Source organism: Cupressus sempervirens, chromosome 7 (assembly GCF_028749045.1).
Source record: "Cupressus sempervirens isolate cs-2001-9-10 chromosome 7, ASM2874904v1, whole genome shotgun sequence".
NCBI lineage: Eukaryota > Viridiplantae > Streptophyta > Pinopsida > Cupressales > Cupressaceae > Cupressus > Cupressus sempervirens.
In genome coordinates, this window is record NC_143124.1 from 185214672 (window position 1) to 185238268 (window position 23597).

Sequence of the window (23597 nt, forward strand, 5' to 3'; positions counted from 1 at the left end):
TTTTTTAAATTGATACACACAGAATATATTTTTGCATGTACATTTCTTTGGACTCATTGAAATGTTGAGAACTACAGACAAAATTCATATAATTATCATGATGAATTATACATTTAATAATTTGCAAAACAAAATTATTGGCTATCTAGAACACAATAACTTGGATCATGCTAAGTTGGAAACAGGAGGTAGGCAGGGGTGAAAGAGAAATTTCTTTCTCGCAGAAAAATAAAACGATAGTGGAGGTGGCGGTGCAAAGTTGGAAACAGGAGGGAGGCAGGGGAGAAAGTGGTGGGAGTTGAAACTATTGATAATAGTTATCCAGGGTGGATTACGTGTGTAATCTCGAGGTGGAGATTCAATGCAAAATGGTGGTGTAGATGAAAGTGGATACTCAATGCATGGGAGAGGATGACATTGGAGTGAGGCCAAGGGGAAGAAATGCAAGGAGGTGGTGGAAAGGAATTTTTAGAATCAATGGATGAAGGGGAAAGAGATGGAGAGGATGATGGATAATGAGAAGGAGGAGGTGAAGATGGAGATAGAAGTAAAGGGAATGGAGATGGCTAGATAATAAGGGGGAGGAGGTAAGGATGGAGATAAAGTGAAGTGAATGGAGATGCAGCATCAATGGATGGAAGGAGAAGGATTGGAGAGAGCTGCTTTTAAACATCACATACTAAGGAGAAGGATTGGTAGATGATAAGGGGATGGCATAGGTGGAGTGGATGGGGTGATGGTGGGATTAGAGCTCATTTCATTGAGGGGGAAGAGGTGGGGAATGCAATGGAGGTAAAGAGTAATATGGAGGAGGTAATGGAGGTGAATGATAAGGGACTGGAGGAGGGGGAAGAAGAGGAGGCAGAGGAGGATGATAGTATACTAGTGTTGGCTGTGGTAAAGGGTGCATCTGTGATGGGTGAGGTGGTGGAGGAGGAGATGAAGCCGCATACAAAGGTGGAGGTGGAGGTGGAGGTGGTAAAGAGTAATATGGAGGAGGTAATGGAGGTGAATGATAAGGGACTGGAGGAGGGGGAAGAAGAGGAGGCAGAGGAGGATGATAGTATACTAGTGTTGGCTGTGGTAAAGAGTGCATCTGTGATGGGTGAGGTGGTGGAGGAGGAGATGAAGCCGCATACAAAGGTGGAGGTGGAGGTGGAGGTGGTAAAGAGTAATATGGAGGAGGTAATGGAGGTGAATGATAAGGGACTGGAGGAGGGGGAAGAAGAGGAGGCAGAGGAGGATGATAGTATACTAGTGTTGGCTGTGGTAAAGAGTGCATCTGTGATGGGTGAGGTGGTGGAGGAGGAGATGAAGCCGCATACAAAGGTGGAGGTGGAGGTGGAGATGAAAATGGCGGAGGATGAACATGAGCGAGAGAGGGTGGTGTAAATGGAGGAGTTGATGAAGGAGGCGCGATTTTGAATACAGGTAGACTTGGCTTACAGGAAGCAAATGGAAAACAACCCATAGAATGTGCTACACCACAATCCAAGAATGATCTCTGTGAAGTCCTGCGACGGATACAATTATACTTTTCATCCAAGATGACCCCTCTTGAAGGAAAAGCCATACATTTGAGTGCCACTCTACTGAAGAAATTGTAGGAAATTTTAAAATTCTTCAAACTGGGAAGAGCACATAGGCTCTCTGGAACCATTCCAGATAGCTGATTTTGACTGATGTCCAGTATTTCCAAGCTGATCATCCCTCCGATGCTGTCTGGCAGAAAGCCAACTAGGTTATTGAAGCTCATGTCGAATACAATCAAGTTACTTAGCTTCCCAATATCAGATGGAACAAAGGATGACAATTTGTTATTGGATAGAACGATCTCATTGAGAGTAGGAGCCATTTGACCCAAGCTAGCAGGTAGGCGTCCCTGAAGATTATTGTTAGCCAAAACAATAACAGAAGCAGGTGAATTTCCGAGGTTAGAAGGAACTTCTAGAGTAAACTTGTTGTTATTGACAAAGATGGCATCCAGATCCTTGTCAAACAGCTTCTCCGGAAGACACCCGTCAAACTCATTGAACCTGATGTCCAAATACTTCAATTTGGGCATTGAGAGCACCACCAATGGGAATGACCCAGCAAATCTGTTATTGCTGATATCAAATTCAAACATCTCAGTCATATTTTTGAAGCTATAAGGCACAAACCCACAAAAAGAGTTGGAATTGATATGAAATAATGCAAGATCTGTAAGAAGCCCAAGTTCATCTACTAGATACCCTGCAATGCCTGCATGGTTCAGATCAATGCCTGCAACAACAATCATGTTTGGATCATCCAATGCAGTGGAACAAAACACACGAGTGTAGTTACATACGTCAGCACCAAGCCAGTTACTCGTTATGTTCAGTGGGTCTGAAATGATTGCCTTTTTCCATGCCTGAAGAGCAATGTAGGCATTTTTAAGCCTTGGATTTGTGAAATTCAAGCAGAGATCGTCAACCACTTTCTCTCTACCGCCATCGTATCCATTCTTGTAGTTCATCAACTGCATGTGAGTAATGTATTTGACATCCGCATCCGACAGCCACTTCCTAGACTCTACAAAACCATATTGTCCTGAAAGTAGAAAACTCAACCCAAGCAGGATAGTGAAACCGACTTCCTGCATTCTAAGAACTGCAGAATTTCCTCTGTTGCTGCTCATGTACAATAGATACACGTTGAGAAGAAAGGACCTAAAATCTCAAGTGGATATGAGCAATTGCGCAACCCTAAAACTTATAGAGATGCAAAGCCGAATGGGCTTCCATGAAATTCCTAACTTATTTTAAAAGGAACAAGTTATGACACTAAGATTTCCTACAAATGTTTCGTTACTATTCTGATCCACGAAAAGAATGCTAACCAGGCGTCTCTAGATGTTTTTCTTGACATATTGAATAGTGACATAAACATAAAGATGAATATGTAACCGAAAGAAAACTGCTACTATTTATTTAGATACAGAAAATCAACAAAAAATAACATCAGTTATCTGAGTCAGATTGGAATCTGAATCGATTTGTAACAACATTGACAAGAACAAGCGAAAAATATAACATGTATTTCAAGATAAACAAACTGTATGCATGCGAAGAACAAATTGGTAATAAAGTTATATTACTTAAGAAGCAAACCAGTTAGCGACCTGTGAGAGAGTATGAAGATATTTAGTTGATAAGACGGATAGATAATGTTGCTGTATGAGACCACCTAACAATATCAATATTTGAGCTCTAGTTGTATCTTCAAATTATACTTCACTGCCTGAATATGTTTTTTTTTTCGGAATTGTGAATGACATTTTTGTAAAAAATAAATTAAAAATATTTTAAAACTATTCTAATGCACACGTGTTTGATTATTGATTATTTGACATTTAAATTATATAATATGTTTAATGAGTTCTTAGAGTGCTAGTAAAGTTGAGTGATTTTCAATGAATCTATCATGTAACATATATTGTTGAGTGCAAGACTTGTTTATCATAAGAAATGAGATTGAAATCTGATCTTGAGAATGAAATGGGTACCCTTCAACCCTTAACTCTTAAACAAAGAGTTCCTAGACTAAAAGCTCATGTTTATGGTATATAAACTTAATCCTAATTCTCTTTGTGTTTGATCCAACATAGTCATTATATTATCAATCCATACTTCTACATATTCATCTTTAATGACTCACAATCTTGTGACACTTAGATAATTACTAAGCTACCCAAGATTGACCCTTACATTTAATTTTTAATTTAAAAATGTTAGCTCTATTAATTTCAAGTTGCTCAGGATCAACCTTCAAATTCAAAATTTTTAATTTAGAAATGTGACTTCTACCTACTCGTTCGAAGTCTTAGTGGTGCACATTTTTGTAACTATCCATTATATCTTGATATTTTTAATAATTCATTTTCACAATTAAACACCATCTAAACAACAACAAGAAACTACAGGAAAAATAATTATAGAAACATTTTGTTAGAGCCTAAAATAAACATATCTACATCTATGACACGTACATGTCTTCAATATTTGATCCAATCTCTCTATAATGACATGTTTACCTATACCCATCAATGTCCCTATGCATAAATATTTTGTATAATCTGGTTTTAATTTCCATTACTAGTTATTGTAGTGGTCATTATTAATGCTTTCCTATTGTTTATAGGTCATCCCATGCAACTCGTTCCCACTTTCCATCGAGAATGGATCAGATGAAAACTGAGAAAAAATTTTTTGGGGAGCTTTGCTCAAAGCATTGGCTTCCATTGAAGCCACCACATGGCTTCGATTGAAGCCATTTGCAGAGGGCTTTGATGGAAGCCCAAGGCTTCATTTGAAGCCCTAAAGGCTTCATTTGAAGCCCAAGAAAACCTTAACCGTGGCTTTTAAGCCGATTTACCACTTTTCAAAGTCATTTTCATAGCCACTATTTTGGACCAGCGGTTGGAGTGAAGTTTGTCTAAGGAAACTCAAGTACGAAAATAGCTTCCTACACTAATCCCTTAAGGAAATTATTGTGCAAATTCCTATTAAATCCTTACAATATCAAATTTGATATTATATAACCAACAATATTGCAATCAACGATGAATACAAAAACAAATAGAGAAAGAAAACACATAAACACAAAGAGATGCTAGTGGGAAAAAACCTTTTGGTAAAACAACCCCACCCCTCCAAAACCTGCATAATGTATTATGTTCAACACAAAGGTTACAACACACTTGCAATGCAAGTTCTTTCAGGACATAGAAGACAAATCTAGTAGCAACCAACAATACACTTTTCACTCTCTCCTATTTACAACCCTAAAAATGCTTGTATCACGCACTTTCCATTCTTAGGGTGCCTTCCAAAGAACAACCGTATTAGGGTTTTACCATTGTCTGAAAAAGTAGGAACAAAATTTTTTTTTGACCCACGTGGTAGATGGGGACTCGAGTGTATAGTACTCAATGTTCAATTGCCAAATGTCTTCACATCTTCACCCATTATCAAATCTTCCAAAGATAGCTCTTACGCATCATAGGAATCCATCATAACCATTTCAGCCATGATCTCCTTACATACAATTCAAGATGTTGACACATACAAGTGGAGTGAAACATCAACATGCCAACCAGACATTACACTCACACTTAATTACATTATTTGTAAAAAATACATTTACAAAACAAATAATAAGAATAGGAATTATCCAAGGTTGAGACACCTTATTCCTAACAGTTCACAATGTCTGCAATTAGAACATCATTCGAAATTAGCATATTCAACCTCCTTCGACCATTCAATGTACCAGGTATGTTCATATTTATATTTTTAATGAATATTTAGTGATTTTTAATGATTGTTTAGTTATTTTGATGAATTATTAGTAGTTGTTTTTTAAATAATAGTTATTTATATGAATTTATTTAGCTTTTTTATGGGTATTTTGTTATTTTTAGCATAGAGTAATTAATTTTATGTTTATATGTTGTATTTTAGTTTAAATGTTAGAAATTATTGTTAAATTGTAGTTAATGGAAGAAATATGTTTAGTTTATTTAAAATGCTAAGTAGATAAACAATAAAAACAAAAAATATGATTAGATTTAGAAAACCAAAAATATGATTCTAGATGTAGAAAACCAAAAATAGGATTCACTATGTAGAAAACCAAAAGTAGGATTTGATGCAGAAAACTAAAAATATGATCTAAGATGTAGAAAACCAAAAATAGGATTAGATGTAGAAAACAAAAAATGATTTAAAACTTTCTCTCTATCATCACTTCTCTCTTCTTACTTTCTCTCTCATCACTTTCTCTCTCCTTGTACTCTCTCCCTCTTCTTATTTTCTCTCCTCACACTTTCTCTCTCACACAAGTTCGTTGTCTCCTCACACACTCTCCCTCTTCTTACTTTCTCTCTCTTCTTGAACTTTCTCCCTCTTCTTAAACTTTCTCTCTCCTCTCACTTCTCTCTTTACTTTCTCTCTCATCAATTTCTCTCTCCTCACACTTCTCTCCCTCTTCTTACTTTCTCTCTCATCAATTTCTCTCTCCTCTCACTTCTTTCTCCTTACTTTCTCTCTCATCAATTTCTTTCACCTCATACACCCCCTCTCCTCATGCTCTCTCCTTACTTTCTCTCTCATCAATTTCTCTCTCCTCATACTCTCTCACACTTTCTCTGTGAGCCTCACACTTTATCTCTCCTTTCAATTCTCTCTCCTCACACTTCTCTCCCTCATCACTTCTCTCTCCTCTCACTTCTCTCCCCTTAATTTCTCTCTCATTACTTTCTCTATCATCTCACTTCTCTCTCCTTACACTCTCTCTCCTCACACTCCCTTTCTCTCTCTTCTCACTTCTCTCTCCTTACTTTCTCTCTCATCACACTCTCTCTTAGACACTTTCTCTCTCCTAACACTTTATCTCTCCTTTCAAATCTCTCTGTCTCCTCACACTTCTCTCCCTCTTCTTACTTTCTCTCTCCTTGCTCTCTCTCCTCACACCATCTCCCTTTTCTTACTTTCTCTCTCACCATCTTCTCTCTCCTTACTTTTTCTCATCAATTTCTCTCTCCTCACACTCTCTCTCATGCACACTTTCTCTCTAAGCCTCACACTTTATCTCTCCTTTCAAATCTCTCTCTCCTTGCACTTCTCCCTCTTCTTTCTCTCTCATCACTTCCTTCTCTCACTTCTCTCCCCTTACTCTCTCTCATCACTTTCTCTCTCCTCTCACTTCTCTCTCCTTACTTTATCTCTCATCAATTTCTCTCTCCTTAGTCTATCTCCTCATACTCTCTCCCTTTTCTTACTTTCTCTCTTCTTAATTTCTCTCTCATCAATTTCTCTCTCCCCACACACTCTCTCAAACACTTTCTCTCTCCTTTCAAATCTCTCTCTCCTCACACTTCTCTCCCTCTTCTTACTTCCTCTCATCACTTTTCTCTCCTCTCACTTCTCTCCCCTACTTTCTCTCTCACCAATTTCTATCTCCTCACACACTCTCCCTTTTCTTACTTTCTCTCTCACCAATTTCTCTCTCCTCATACTCTCTCCGCACACACACTCTCTCTCCTCACTCTTTCTCTCTCATCACTTTCTTGATCTCTCCTCTCACTTTCTCTCTCCTCGCACTCTCTCCTTCTTACTTTCTCTCTCCTCTCACTTCTCTTTCCTTTCTCTCTCCTCACACACTCTCTCCTCACTCTTTCTCTCTCATCACTTTCTCAATCTCTCCTTGCACTTTCTCTCTCCTTGAACTCTCTCTCTCTCTCACTTTCTCTCTCCTCAAACTCTCTCCCTCTTATCACTTTCTCACTCCTCACACTCTCTCCCTCTTCTCACTTTCTTAAACTTTCTCTCTTATCAATTTCTCTCTCCTCACACACTCTCTCATCACTTCTCTCTCCTTACTTTCTCATCACTTTCTCTTTCCTCACACTCTCTCTTTCTCCTCACTCTTTCTCTCTCATCACTTTCTCTCTCCTCACTCTCTCTCCTCATACTTTCTCTCTCATCACACTTTCTCTCTCCTAACACTCTCTCCCTTTTCTTACTTTCTCTCTCATCACTTTCTCTCTCCTTACTCTCTCTCTCTTTCTCTCATCACTTTCATAATATTAAGCTAACATTAAGTTCCCCTTGTGTTCTTGTAATATTAAGTTAACATTTAGTTTGCATGTTGTACCTATAGATGGCATCCCATGATCAACCTTGGGGTCAAGGACATGGATAGGACTAGGGATAGGGATAGGGATAGGAATAAGCATAGGGACAAGGACAAGCACAGGTACAAGGATAGGGATGGGTTCACATTCCTAGTATGTCGATTATATTGCAATTTTCCACTAGAGAGACTACTAGACTAAGATCAACTATTGAGCAATGTTAAGATCATTTACATAGAGGTATATGTCAGCAGATATTGACTAGTCTTGAGGAGCTTACTAATAGACTTAGATCACAATCTACATTTACACCACAGCTCATAGAGAGAATTTTTTATGAGCTTAGAGCAAAGATCTTGATTGGTATATCCTTAGACCAGGTTTAGAGCCTGGTTCTTAAGGAGATTATCAAACAAGAGGTCTTCCCATTTTATGAGGGGAAGACCATGGCCAGAGCATATCAGGTTACTAGATGTTTTGTGCCATAGATTTCTTGTATGATATACCATCGATTCCTAGCACCATATGGTCATTATCCTAATAATGATCAAATTCCATTACATTTTGCCCAGCAATTGTGCATGGAGTTTTGTTTGGGGCACCACGTCAACTATTTAGATATTCCAAGATATTATGGTCAAGGATACAATAGAGTTTTTTAATCATAATGCATACCATGAGGTGACTCATGTTGTTCATCAACATCATGCATTGGTAGGATCAAGGACCCCAACATTGACTCCAATGATGGCTACTACTACGGATAGAGTTGCCATGGCTTCTCAAAGGGAAGCAGTTGATTGGATAGGACCAATTGCATCTGTTGCTAGAAGCATTACATCTGACACTTTGGGAAGATATCTTTTGAGTCAACCTAGTCAGCACAAATCATCTTCTAAGTGAAATGTCCCTTTTCTCATTTTATATGATATCTCAAGCCTCTAATCAGGTCTTTAAGATCAAACAACCAATATATCAAGGATCCACCAATTTCTCAATAAACTCCAAATCGAGTATGCCCGAAATAGTGCCAAAAATTTCACAGCTTCACCTATTATGAATAAATCTGAAAGTGAACATATTTATAGAAATTTCAGTAGCATAACAGCCTACAAAATGACATTTTCAGATTTGTATAACATTTACACAACAACTCCCAAACAGAGGATAAAAACAATGCTCATCAGGCTCTTGAAAACAACATAGAATAGCTCAAAAACACCACAAAAACACTAAAAATCTATCATAGAAGTATAATCACGACCAAATACATATATTCAGCTCTATTTTAACATCTAAAAGTCTAAAATACAATAGCAACCCAAACTGATATGAAATACTCAACTGGAAACACCAAACTCTTACAAAAAAACACACCCGAAAATCCACAAATCTGCACTGTTCAGCACAAAGGCAAACTCTGCATGAGCATGCACATGGAATGGCTTCAAACTCCCATCCTTAGCCTTCTTGGAAACCTACAATCTCCCATTTTTGGGTCTCCTTCTCCACAAGTTTAGCAGCCTCTGAAGAACAACAAAGCAATGCGCAAAAATCAAGTTCTGGAATCAACCCAAAATGCCTCCAAACCCCTTAAAAGAGGGCATAACCCTAACTCACGTCCAAGAGGGGTTAATAAACATATTTTAATAATAATTTTTATTTATTAGTCCATTAGCTTCCAAAGATTATCCCCTTTTTCCGAAACTTCACCTTTTTGGGCCTGCTTGCCTTAGTAAAGATTATTATTTTTAATTATTTGAAAAGGGGACATGACAAGTCCTCCCCTTCCAAATATTGCTTGTCCTCAAGCAATGGCTAAACAATAAACCAATCAATCCACCTAGATCCCAAATGTAGACATGAACTATACTATTGTCAATTAACATAGGCTCCTGCAATATCCTCTACAATATAACCAAGAGGAATCCATAATCCAATTGACAATTACAGCTCAACCAAACTCTAAAATCACAACTCTCACAATCAGAAACCCACGAGACACAAACTCTTAGAACATAAAAACCCAAGTAAAGTGGAAAAATCAAATTACCAACACAATAAATACCATCAACGCATCCCATTGGCCTATATGAAATGTACAATCCAAGTCTGCAACAATGGTGAATGCTCCGAAATGAAACTATACCAAGTATGGAGAATCCGCACACTATACAACTCCTACAGTCAATACAACTCTGCAAATCACCGGCCACTATCTCATAACCATAACTCCCATGCACCCCTGATGATGAAAAGCCACCACAAGATAAATAGCAAGAAATGGAACCCAAACCAAATTTGCTTGCCATCAACTCCTCAACACAAGGATCAAATGCTAACTGATGTACATACCCTACAATATAATGTTGATAAAAAAAACCAACCTCAGTCAATAGCTCACCATGAACAAGTGATACAACCCACTGTGTCTTATCACCAGCTAAGTCAGGAGATGTCATAGCCAAAGGAGTAGAATCAATAACAACACCCGCTAAAGCATCACTCCAAAACTCCTGCTCTAAGTCATGTATTACCAAGCTGTCAACTGCGGAACCTATCACCATGTCGTGCCCATCACAACTCTCATCCCGAGGTGTCAAACTATCCCATAATTGATGATAAGCACTAGGAACCAAAATCCATCTCTGTATCATCATCTCATCAACATGGTCATCAAAGGTGAATTGATGAGCATACCTCACAATGTAATGTTGATAGAATGCGCTAATCTCAGTCAGTGGCTCAGACTGCAATCTAGATGTAGCTAACTGCAATCGATCACTAACCAATTTGGAACTAACTACTACCTCTGAAGACATCACCAAGGGAGTAGTATTACTAGGAGGGACCATGCCAACTATTAGCTCACCAACATCACACATGGTCTTTGATACAACATCTCTAGTCTTCGTGCCATTAGTACTAGAGGTCACCACCATGTTAGGCATACCACAACAATCTGCTATAGCACCCAACTCAACTAAACCTGACTCTAGTGGGGATGAACCCGATATGCTAATGTTAGTATCAAGGATGGATGCATCCCAATCTTCACTGTCTTTGACAATCTCGACCATGGAAATCCTCAAATCACCAGACACCATAGCTTGTGACTGTATAGAATCTGGTAAAGATTGTAGTTGCTCTAACTCCATGGTCACCTTAGCCAAATGAAACTATGACTCCTTGAAAGCCAACTGTGTACTCTCAAGAATCTCAGAAGTCACCTCGAGTTGTTGAGTAAGCTCACTCACCTCATCTTCCTTGGCCAATAATGCGTCATATGCTATACTCCTCCACTCCATAAGATAATCTCTATCAGCTACCAACTCCATATAATTCTGTCTCAAAATCCGAATAGCCTCCCATAAAGAGTGGATTTCTGTCAAGGAAAGATAATTGCCTTCCTGCTCATCACTAGTAGGAGAACCCCATCCATAAACTGCTAACAACTGATGAGCAGCATCGAAATGCTGGCAAGCAATAGCAATGTCTCCCTCACTAACTCTCAACTGATTAGACACATGATGGCACTGTCTAGACTGTCTCCTACAAACCTCCTCTGATGCACTATCTAAAGGAATATCCTCAAAGTTACTAGTCTCTAGAGTATTACCATTCATATCCTATGAATCAAATCAAAAGCTCATATCAACATACAGAGTATCAAAAACTATAGCACTTCTGTCCAACTCCTTTGTACCAAAAGAAACTACCAAGGAAACTAAGTCTTCAAAACTGCCCACTACATCCTCTTGGATGTCATCAATGCCAATATGATCCTGGGACTCATTTGTACACACTGCCAAATATGAAAGATCATCAACACATTCCAGCAAGTATGGTTGACTAGATATATGAACAAAGCCCAACACTGGTGTATAAAAACTAATACCAACATCAGGTAAGCTGCTAGCACAAGAAAAGACAACACCATGAAATCTGCTAATCAAATCCATGATAGCACCCAAACAAACATTGCTACCAAAAAGTGTTAAAGATCTCCAGTCAACTGAATCCCAAATGCCAATATAACAATCTCGAGTCCATATCTGTAAACTAGAATCGGCTGGTAACTCAAACAAACCCCTCACCTAAGTAATATGACCAATACCAACTAACTCCACATACCTGTCATGATGAGATAATGAAGTCACAATATTGTCTTTGTTCACTTTTAGCTGGTTGGACAAATCATGTGAAGTACTGCCAGCCTCAACCTCATGTGATGAAGCATCTAACTGTGCCTGGTACTCTTTCTCAAAAAAGTCATGAATGCTCAATGTTTTCTCATCTCTATCAGGTATCTCACCATCATGCACAAAAACATCCTCATAATCATCATCTAAACCCACTACCTCCTGTGGTAGAGTAGAATCTGAGACCTCTACCTGGCTATAAGCTAGTTTCTCAAACTCCTCATGCAAGTTCTTGGTAATTGTGTCATCTACCCCATGAGAAAATCTACCAAATAGAAATCTAGCCAACTTATCCACCTTAGCTAGGTCAGACAACATGTCATTCATCATATGGTGCTGCTCAACCAATTGTTCAGACATGTCATGGCTTATTTTCCTAAGTTTATCTCGAATGTCTAAATAACCATCCTTTCTACGGTTCTGACTCTGGATATCAATTGTCCAAGATCGTGTCCTCTGAGACTCTATACTATACCTGTCCATTCTGGATAAAGTAGAGTGTAACCCCAATAGGTTATAACTTCTTCAAACACCAAGAACAACATGTAATTGATTAGAAGTAGCATGCAGCCATAGATTTTGACATGCAACTGATTAGAAGCAACATGAAACCACCAAATTCACCAAGAACTAACATGCAAATGATTAGAAGTAGCATGCAACCATAGATTTTGACATGCAGCTGATTAGAAGCAACATGCAACCACCAAATTCACCAAGAACTAACATGCAAATGATTAGAGGTAGCATGCAACCATAAATTTTGACATGCAAGATTTGGGTAGTTGTCAAAACTGACATGCAAACTTCTACAAACCCTCAGGCTAGCAAGATCATAGCTCTGATACCACTAAAATGTCCCTTTTCTAATTTCATATGATATCTCAAGCCTCTAATTAGATCTTTAAGATCAAACAACCAATATATCAAAGATCCACCAATTTCTCAATAAACTCCAAATCGGGTATGCCTGAAATAGTACCAAAAACTTCACAGCTTCACATATTATGAATAAATCTGAAAGTGGAAATTTTTATAGAAATTTTAGCAGCATAACAGCCTACAAAATGACATTTTCAGATTTGTATAAAATTTACACAACAGCTCCCAAACGGAGGATAAAAACAATGCTCATCAAGCTCCCGAAAACAACATAGAATAGACTGGAAACACCTCAAAAATACTAAAAATATATCATAGAAGTATAATCATGACCAAATACATATATTCAGCTCTATTTTAAAATCTAAAAGTTTGAAATACAATAGCAACCCAAACTGATATGAAATACTCAACTGGAAACACCAAACTCTTACAAAAAAACACACCCGAAAACCCACAAATCTGCACTGTTCAGCACAAAGGAAAACTCTACATGAGCATGCACATGGAATGGCTTCAAAATCCTGTCCTTAGCCTTCCTAGAAACCTACAAACTCTCATTCTTGGGTCTCCTTCTCTACAGGTTTGGCAGCCTCTGAAGAACAACAAAACAATGCGCAAAAATCAAGTTCTGGAATCAGCCCAAAATGCCTCCAAACCCCTTAAAAGAGGGAATAACCCTAACTCACGTCCAAGAGGGGTTAATAAAACATATTTTAATAATAATTTTAATTTATTAGTCCATTAGCTTCCAAAGATTATCCCCTTTTTCCGAAACTTCACCTTTTTGGGCCTGCCTGCCTTAGTAAAGATTATTATTTTTAATTATTTGAAAAGGGGACATGACACTAAGGCATCATCAAGTACTACATTTCCCACTATTGAGATCTATAGATTTTCATGTATTCCTACCCCAAAAAATATATGTGGCCTCACTAGAGAGCACAAACATATGGAGATGGCCTTGTATCTTCTAGATGATCTTTTACATGCATATTCATACATCGTAGATAAACAAGGATGCTTTTACATAGTGTCGTAGAGATGATTTCACAAAGGCCTATATTTCAAGAATCCCATGACATGTCATCAAGTCATGCACACTAGAGTACACAACACTCTACACAGGACTTTAGTGTTGAGCACTCTGGTGCTCAACAGTCTAGCGCTCAACACTTAGCACAATATTCTATTGTAGCTCCACCTGAGGGGACCTCAGGAGTTAGTTGAGGTATATCTATTTCTACTAATGGAGTTGACGTGCTTGATCAGTAGTTATGAGATTTGAGTTAGATTCATGTTCCCAGTGACATAGGATCATACATGGACATGTTGCTATTTCAGTCTACTGACTCTACACCACTTTCATCCCAACTTATTAGTCCTTTGCACTCCTCGCTATTTCAGAGGATTGAGACTATTAGAGATGGAGTTTATGTTGATGACACCTTAGTACATGTCACTGATGACCCTCTTCCTCCTCAAACCTAGGTACACACCTCTTTTAAGTTTCATTTTTACAATAACAAATTTCCATGCACAAACTTATAATTATTTACTCATATTTCCAAATGAGTTATATTTTTGTAGGTAAAGGGAGTAGAGCACGCTTCTTCTAGTGTGGGCTTTGATTGTAGTGGGAGAAGAGATGTTGTCGATGTGACACCTAATACTCATGGGGGTACAAATATGATGGATGTGACACCCACTAGCGCTCAGGTAATTTTTAATTATAGAAAACTAAATTAATTTGAAATTTACTAGATACATGTGCACTTGTATCAATGCATTTAAATAAATAAATATATATATATATATATATATTTATATATGAAACTCTAGAACCCATGCATACATATATATAGGTCCCTATACATGTCTAATACATTGTTATATTTTAATTTACAAGACTTAGTTGATAGTGCATAGACACATGATCCTCATGATTCTCGATCAGAGGGTCACTCTGTTCATATGTGTCTAGATGACTCTCTAGTTAAGGACACATGCACATGTTTACTTTATCATTGATTTGATTGAGACATATATCACACATGATTGGTTTGAAATTTATTCAATCGTCATATATGTTTCTAGTTTATGACCATTGGATATGATCTATATGTATGCATTTAATTTCTAGTTTATACCATTCAATATACATGTATTTGGTTTATGGTTAGACATGTGTACATAATTGGTTAAATTTATGATTAGAAATATGATATATACATGTTTCTAGTTTATGCTCCATGTGATATACATGTATTTAGTTTATGGTTAGACATTGTTAAAAATCTGATTGAAAAGATCATTGATGAAGAAGATTGATTGAAAGAGGGAGATTGTTGTTAAAAGAATTTTTTCAATCATTGTTTTGTCATTGATGTCAAACTTGCTATTTTTAGGAATGGAATTTTCTTATAAGATCCAAGTACTCTCACTTAGTTGATTGATGAAGAGAATTTAATCAACTAGATGTAACAAAAGCACCTAAGGGAAAGGTTGAGTTATGATGTAATGAAGTGCAAAGATTAGCTAAGACAATGGTTAAACAATGTATTGATAACATACTTGAAGATATCAAGGCTGGCCACACTTAGGAACACTAGAAGTGTAAGTTGGAACAAGGTTGATTGCAGAGCTTGAACTAAGTTTATTAGTGGGTGTCGAGCAAGCTAGTTCAAGCCGAGCAAATTTTCAATTGGAGCTGAGCAAGTGCAAAAACTAGTGTGTGCTGAGTAAACTTTAGGTGCCAAGTGAAGTTCAAGTGTTGAGTGATATAGAAGGAGTCGACTGTCAAAAAAATCTTAGTAGGTGCTGAGTATTAGTAAAATGTAATTGGTGTTGAGTAACACATTATGTGCCAAGCACTAGAATTTCAATAGTGCCAAGCTTCTGCATTATTGGAAATATCAAAGATTCACTAGATTTGAGCTGACAGAGTTGTTACCTTGAATTTTGTGAACCAGTTGGAAGATAAGGATGATGAGCTGGTAGCATAGAATTCTAGGTAAACCATTTTTGAGAAAATTCCAGAGGATTCTTCATGATGTCTCTAGAAGAAATAAAATATGGGTTAGATTTAATGAATCCTACCTAATCCATACGAATTGAAATTAAAAGAGGGAAAAATTGAGTGGGAAAGGAAGTTCTAGATTTATATTTAAGGATTCACAAACCAAGAAGTAATAGCTACTGGTGTGCCAAATTGTGAAGTGGTTGAAGGGTGTCAAGGAGAAGGCATCTAGGAGAATGAAGAACAAAGCACAAAGACTCTACTTCAACAAATGGTCAGAAAGAGAGGACTGTACTAGTACATTGAGCATAGAGACTCAATGAGACAAATCTTGAAAGGAGGGCAAGCTGTCAGAGTTGCAGAGACTGAAAGCCAAGCAATATTATGAGCTGAGAAGTGATCTAAAATCTGCAAGTTAAGTTGTATTTTGTAATTAGGTCAAAACCCCTTATTCTTAATCTCTAACAATTATATCTTTAATGGTAAAAGAAAATCCTATGGACTTAGGTTGATTTAATAGCCAATTGTAAATCCTTTAATAGGGTGGCATTCCAAGTGAATGTTCTAAAGTCCTCTAGCCAGGTCCACTTCTAATAAGGTGGTTAAATCCTTTAACCAAGTCACATTTAATAGTGTGGTGTAGCCTTTAATAGGGCAGGCCTTTCATAGGGCATCACTATAGAAGAGTAAGAATTGAGTAGCATGTTACTGGTGGTTTTTCCCAAATTGGGTTTCCACATAAATCATTTTGTTATGTGTTGAACTTTTTATGTGTTATTTTTGCATGTTGATTTATAGTAACTTGCTGAATAGGGAAGTTAAAGCTTGGATGAATGAATAAGTTTGAATAGGACATTTGGACCTTGAATAATTGATTCACACCCTCCCCCCCACCCTCTCAGTTATTCTAAAGCATTTCTAACAATTGGAATCAGAGTCATTTGTTGATTTAGTTTCAAGGTACTAGAAGCAAGAAGATCAAGATGTCCAAGAGAGAAGTTCTCAAGCTCAAAAAAGATAACTTCATTGCAAGGAAAAGCCTAATGAAATTGCACCTTTGATCAATAGGTGATTATGAAAAAACCTCAATTGGAATAGAACATGTAGACCTAGCTAGACCCCTCTCTGCAGATGATTTGAACAAAAGGAAGGAGCATAATCAAGCAATGCTAGAGATTGCCTCTGAACTCAATTATGCTAAATTTGATGACATCAAAGGTTGTCATACTACATTCAAGATATGGAAAGCCTTGTCAGATGTCTATGGAGGAGATTAGAATGTCCAGAGAGAAAAGAGAGAAAGCCTCAGAGGAAAGTTTGATGACATGAAAATGGAAGAAGGTGAAAATGTTGCTCAATATGCTGCTAGAATGAAAGAAGTGGTAAGTGTAATAAGAAGTTTGGGTGGTCAATTAGAAGAAGAAATTGTTAATAGCAAATACTTAAGGACCCTGCTTCCTATCTATGCTATTAGAGTTTTAGCCATCCAAGAACTAAGGTTTGTACTAGGAAACACACTAACCTTTGAAGGAATAGTGGGAAGATTTACTGCATTTGAGTTATCCAACTTTGACAACTATAGACTTGAGAACCTTAAATCTACTTTCAAGGCCAAGCTGACATTAAAAAACACTAAGGAGGTGACATCAAAGAAGCAGAGTAGAAAAGGAAAGAATGCATCTAGTGATAGCAACACAGATGAGGAAGATGTGGAACAATTAGAAGCACTACTAGCTAGAAGATTCCATAGTGGCAAAGGTAAATTCAAAGGCAAGCTGCCTATCATTTGTTTCAATTGCAATGAGGTAGGACATATTTTTGCAAGGTGTACATAGAAGAAGAACTACAAAGAAAGAAATAAGTACAAGAACAAATTACAAGGACAAAGACAAAAGAATAGAGGAAGGGAATAACATAAAACAAAGAGATATATGATCAAGAAGGATCAAGAATACATTAGTTTAGAGGTGATCTATCATCAAACAACCAAGTTCTAACCGTAGGATCAATGTTGAGTCATTCTAGTAGGTGAACCAATTAAATCTCTTCATAGAGGAGTCCTAACTGGCTATATTGAAATCTTTTAACAGGGTGCTTACTTAATTATGAGTTAACATCCTTTAAGAAGGCGCACTTCTAACAAGGTGTTGAAATTATTTAACAAGGTGAGACCTTACAATATTTGTAATCCTTTAATAGGGCAGACCTTTCACAAGGTAGATCATGTCTCATGATTAAGCATTGTAACCTTCATTGTATGCACTTTATTACTATAGTAGTGAAGATTTGTGGCTCTCATCCCCACCCCATTTTTACCTTCTCATTGGAGGGTTTTTGGGTAATCATATCTAGTGTCATATATATGTGTGAATGCTTACTTATTTACATGATTTAGATATACATGTTTTACATGGTATTTTAGTTTACTTATCGAATGTATGAGATGGATGTGTGGTGAATGTTTTATGGGTCAAAGTTTAAACTACTAATTCACAACCCACACCCATCTCTCATAATTTTACCTTTCCTATTGTAATTCCAATAAAATTATCCTCATTCAAATTTTTTACATCTCTCTTATACATTTTTGGATCTTTAGCTCAAGTCCCTTCAAACTTCTTCATTCAAGAACTCAACTCTAATACCAATTGGTAGATAACTTGGGGGGAGGGGGTGAATTAGTTATAACCAGTTATCCCACATGCATTAAAACACTTTTTACCAACTTTAACTTCTTAAACTTTCAGATCATTAAATTGGTAACACAATCTAACATCACAATTCAAACTGATAAAATTTTTGCATCAAACTGTCATCTTATTATTCCTTACTATATGAAGTATTATAGTAAATATCTAGCTTATACTAAGTTACAACATTAAATGAACATGTAACACAATATGTATTCACACATTTTGACAGGAGTATTTAACATGGAGAACCTATAAAGGGAAAAAACCACTTGGGAATTGGCAACCTAGATATTTTCACTCTTTTGAACTAAGCTTTGTTAGGAGCCAACCTTGTTAAAGGTTACATACATATTTTTAATGTGATCTTGTTATAGGATTTATACCAAAGATTATCTAGAGCTTATCACTTCTTGAAATTTCTAAAGAGTGGCCTACTCTACAGGGCTTACAAAATACTCAAGAGAATGTTACCATATAGGATTTCAAAAGATTATTAGGTCCACTTTGTTAAGAGACTTTTCTTCTACAATGGTAATAAAGTAACACTAAAATGATCTATTAGATTTTAGCACAACACCTTACTTGTTTAGATATCTCCTTCACTCTATCTCTTTCTTTTGATCCCTTTTTGGTTGATTCTCACAGTTCACACATCAACTTAGCACATCCTTTTCTTGATCCTCACAATAATATTATGTTCATTTCACCTTATTCTTTCAGCAACTTAATCAATATTCAATAACATAAATGGACAACACTAAACATTTTATTTCATCCCTTAGAAAAGAATTTCTATTCCATAATCTTCCAAATTGTGTAGCTTAATCACAATCATCAGAATTTCATTAGATTCAAATTCATTGAATCTAGTTTCTCAAAAAATAGGCTTCCACCTTGAACTTTGTTGTCCATTTCAAATTGATAAATCTCCTTCCTTAGATCTTCATTTAATTTACCCCTTTATTGATCTTATAACTAACTTCAACCTTATCCTTGAAAATTCTCAAACATTCTTAATTTTCCTCAAAATTTAGCCTTAGATTAAATATTTTTTGAACTTTTTATTCATGTTCATACTAGGTGAACATTACAACTTGCTTGATCAACTCTAGACTCGGTTAACACTATGATTATTTAGTTAACAGTAAAACTCTTCACTTCTCTATCAGGCACTTAGTGATAATTATAGTAGCTCAGATATTCTATCTTCATTCGTTCACTGACCAAACTATCTTTCTTATACATCCATATTGAGATCATGTAAAACAATCAAACCAACATTATACTGTCAAAATCTAACTCATTCAACTACCCATTGAATACAATACACAATTTATCAACACTTACATCATCATACTTTCTTGAAATCCTCTTCATCAATTAAATTTTCTTCATCAATCAAATCCTCTTCTTCAATCAAATGATACGGTACTTTACTGATTTTGTATAATGTCTAAAAAATTAAGGCTTGACATCAATGATAACATAACAACTGATATATTCTATATTGTAATGTCTCCCACTCCCACTCCTATCTCTACCTGCAATACCCTTATAGGGTTTGAACCCAGAACTTGTCTTGCCCATTAATGTCTAGTAGACCATAGGTTTGTTCATTCTTAGGTAGACGATGGGGTTATTCATTCTCTAGCCAAGGTAGTGCGCAATCCCTCTATAGTGTATAGGGGTGTGACTTTTTTTCCTATGGTTCTTGGTGGGGAGGCTCATGCTACTCTACCTCGAGGTGCTATAGGAAGATCAACTATCTCATATGTTAATGTGGTTGCCTATAAGGCAAGTATTGGTGGTCAAGTTGTGAAGTTGGGGCTCGAAGCTACTGTGCATGTTGTTGTAAGTAACTTGATTCTAATTCATCTCAAGTTTGATATAGTTTATGAGATTTCCACATATGTGGAAGAATTCTCTTCTAAAATTGCTATTTTTTGTTTTAGGGGATTTTGGCCCTATCTTTCAAATCTGCATGCTTGGATATCCAAATTTTGGGAACCTATCATTACAGATTTTGTTCAAATTTACTCTATGGTAAGTGGGTTTTTTACAGTAAAATTTGCTACTATTGAAGGTAGAAATTCAATCATGTGCCATGGTTTCTCTTAGGAGGAGAGGTTTCCTTTGATGGCTAAACCTTGGTATAAGGATTTTGACCCATCGACTAAATCATTTAATAAGATTCCTCTTTGGGTAAGGTTTTCAAATCTTCCCCTTCACTTATGGGTGGATTCAGTCCTAGAGGATGTGGGGGAGGCCCTTGGGACTTCTTTCTAGTTGATGTCACACCTTCCAATATGTTTTAGATAATGTATGTTCACATTCTTATGGATATCAACATCTCCAAGGGGCTCCTTGAAATGATTAAGTTGGCCTCTCCAAATAGCTCTTGGATTCAACTTCTTGATTATGAGGGTATTCCCTTTAGATGTAAGAAATGCTATGCAACCAGCCATCTCATTGCATGATACTCCTCTAAAAAGGTTAGATAAGGGAAGTCACCTTCTTGGTGGTTGGGGTTTTTGGAGGATCACTACAAGGTTCAAAAGTTTCCATTGTAGGGGATGGTTTGGAAGGCTCTTCTCAAGAAGATATTTCTTTGGCAAAGGATTATGTTGTTGTCTTTGATGTTTCAAATGATGTCCCTATGGCGGTGAACAAGAATGTTGCAAAAATGTTGATTCATTTGTTTCCCGTCTTGTGGCTCTATCTTAGGATGATGTTTTCCCTTCTTCTATTGTGATCTAGAAATCATGTGGTTGTGTTCCTTCTTCTCCAGTTGCAAGGGTGTTGGGGGTTTGTTGTGGAGTTGATGACATTGTATGGTAGAAGGTTATTGGGAAGGTGGAGGATGGATGGACAATAGTAAAAGGGAAAAAAGTCAAGCCCTCCAATCCTTCATTTAATATGTCTTTATGCTCTCAAAAGATGAGAATAAAATGTAAATCTCGAGGCTTAGTTTTGTATTGGTCCTTTCAAAACTTATTCCTCACCTATTCTTTTGAGGTTTCCCCTTTTTGTTTAGCTCTAATAGCTTTTTTGGCCCATTGTGTCTTTGTAGTCAGTCATGGTTCAAGACTTAATGTTTATTTCTTTTCTAACCATGGGTTTTAGACACCCATTTCAAAACTTGTTTGGTGGCAAAAGTGTATTGCGTTATCTATGAGGTCACCTTGGTCACCTTATTTTGGTTGGTGACCTATTTCTCCTTGGTTTGTTCTATCTTTTGATCAGGATATATTGAAAATATTTTAAGTTGTAAAGGGTTTCAAGCACCTTCAAAACCTATTTTCCTTAATAAAAAACATAACAACTAATATGACTCTTACACATACATTAGTCAACATTATTGGTTGGGGCTAACACATATCAACATTTCACAATATTCTAAGAAGATGTAATTGATAAAAACTTAAATGAAATAAATTATTGGTACCACTATGAATGACAAACATCAAGGATATGTACATATGCAAATTCATTTGGCTACCTAATGCACCTATTATGGATGAAATCAATTGGGCAAATAGAACCAAAAATATCAAAGAAAATTATTTATTTGAAAAGCTACCTCCTAGAACCATTGTTCAAAAATATCAAGAGAAAACATGATACACAAATCTCCTACAAATGACCCATGCCTACTCAACATATCTAAAATCTTCATAACTAACCCCAATGATGATTATGAGTTATTAAATCATGTCCAAAGTCATGTGAAATGCACATAACAAACTTTCCTCTATAAAAAAGGGAACCAATTTGAGTGTAGATATAAAGATTCATCGATAGAATGCATGAAATCTACCTTACCATGTGATGAATCAAGCCAAATATCATAAAAAACATTAAGAAATGATGATAGGCTCCACACCCAAAATCATGAAATGCTCTCAATATAGAGAGCTAGCATACATTGTAAACCAATTCATGCCATATTGTTCTCAAATACATTTATAAGTATGCATCAAAGGAAGAAAGAAAATAAGAGACTTATGTTAATATGTTTCAAATGATTTTCTCACATGAAGCATTACAATATCCATCCCTCAAAGAATTCCAAAAGTTAACATTAGATATTTTTGTAGAGAGAGATATAGGAGCACAAGAAACATGACATATGCTTAAAAAATTACCACTTGCGATATGCAATCAATAATTAATATAATTGAATGTAGGTAAAAAGGTTATCTAATTCCTAAGGAAAAAAATTACGCATGTGAGATAAAATCAAGCTATATCCAATCCTACACATGCAACAAATCAATCAGCTAGTAAGGGTAACACTAATTGAATCAACAAGATCTTTTACATATCTTACTTCTTACAAAGAATGCACATGGAAGGAAAAAAAATAATATGAGGTAGTACAAGTGTTTCCACAATTTTATACCACCCCAAAATAAGACTCAAAAAATTTTGAGACATTTTGTTGGAGTGAGTTACTATTGTATAACTATGTTGAAATATTGATCAAGAAATCATCAACAATTAGAAGCAATTGAAAGCACAAAAATATACTGCATGGCATGTGAAATGTCCCTTTTCTGATTTTGTATGATATTTCCAACCTCTAATCAGATTTTTAAGATCAAACAACTAATATCACAAAGATCCACCAAATTTCTCAAGAAACCCCAAATCGGGTATGCCAGAAATTGTGCCAAAATCTTCACAGCTTCACCTATTATTAATAAATCTGAAAGTAGACATTTTTACAGAAATTTCAGCAGCATAATATCCTACAAAATGATATTTATAGATCCATATAACCTTTACACAACAGTTCTCAAATGTAGGACAAAAACTATGCTCAGCGGGCTCCCGAAATTAACACAAAAATGCCCGAAAACACCACAAAAACACTAATAATCTATCTCAGAAGTTTAATCACATCCCAATACATATATTCAGCTCTATTTTAACACCTTAAAGTCTGAAATACAGTAGCAACCCAAACTAATATGAAATACTCAACTGAAAACACCAAACTCATACAAAAAACACACCCAAAAACCCACAAATCTGCACTGTTCAGCACAAAGGCAAACTCTGTATGAGCATGCACATGGAATGGCTTCAAACTCCCATCCTTAGCCTTCTTGGAAACCTGCAAACTCCAGTTCTTGGGT

At 36.4% G+C, this 23597-nt stretch overlaps 1 protein-coding gene across 1 annotated transcript; it reads right to left on the reverse strand.

The window, feature by feature from the left end:
• Nucleotides 1-757: 757 nt before the first annotated feature.
• LOC149546113 (leucine-rich repeat extensin-like protein 2) lies at nucleotides 758-2662 on the reverse strand. The gene has a single exon (XM_089793892.1). It carries the CDS (start codon nucleotides 2660-2662, stop codon nucleotides 758-760), a length of 1905 nt encoding a protein of 634 aa, XP_089650018.1.
• Between the last annotated feature and the right edge of the window lie 20935 nt (nucleotides 2663-23597).

Bases quoted from the DNA above. Each gene is read 5' to 3' on its own strand.
- LOC149546113 (XM_089793892.1), bottom strand. From the start codon at position 2,662: ATGAGCAGCAACAGAGGAAATTCTGCAGTTCTTAGAATGCAGGAAGTC.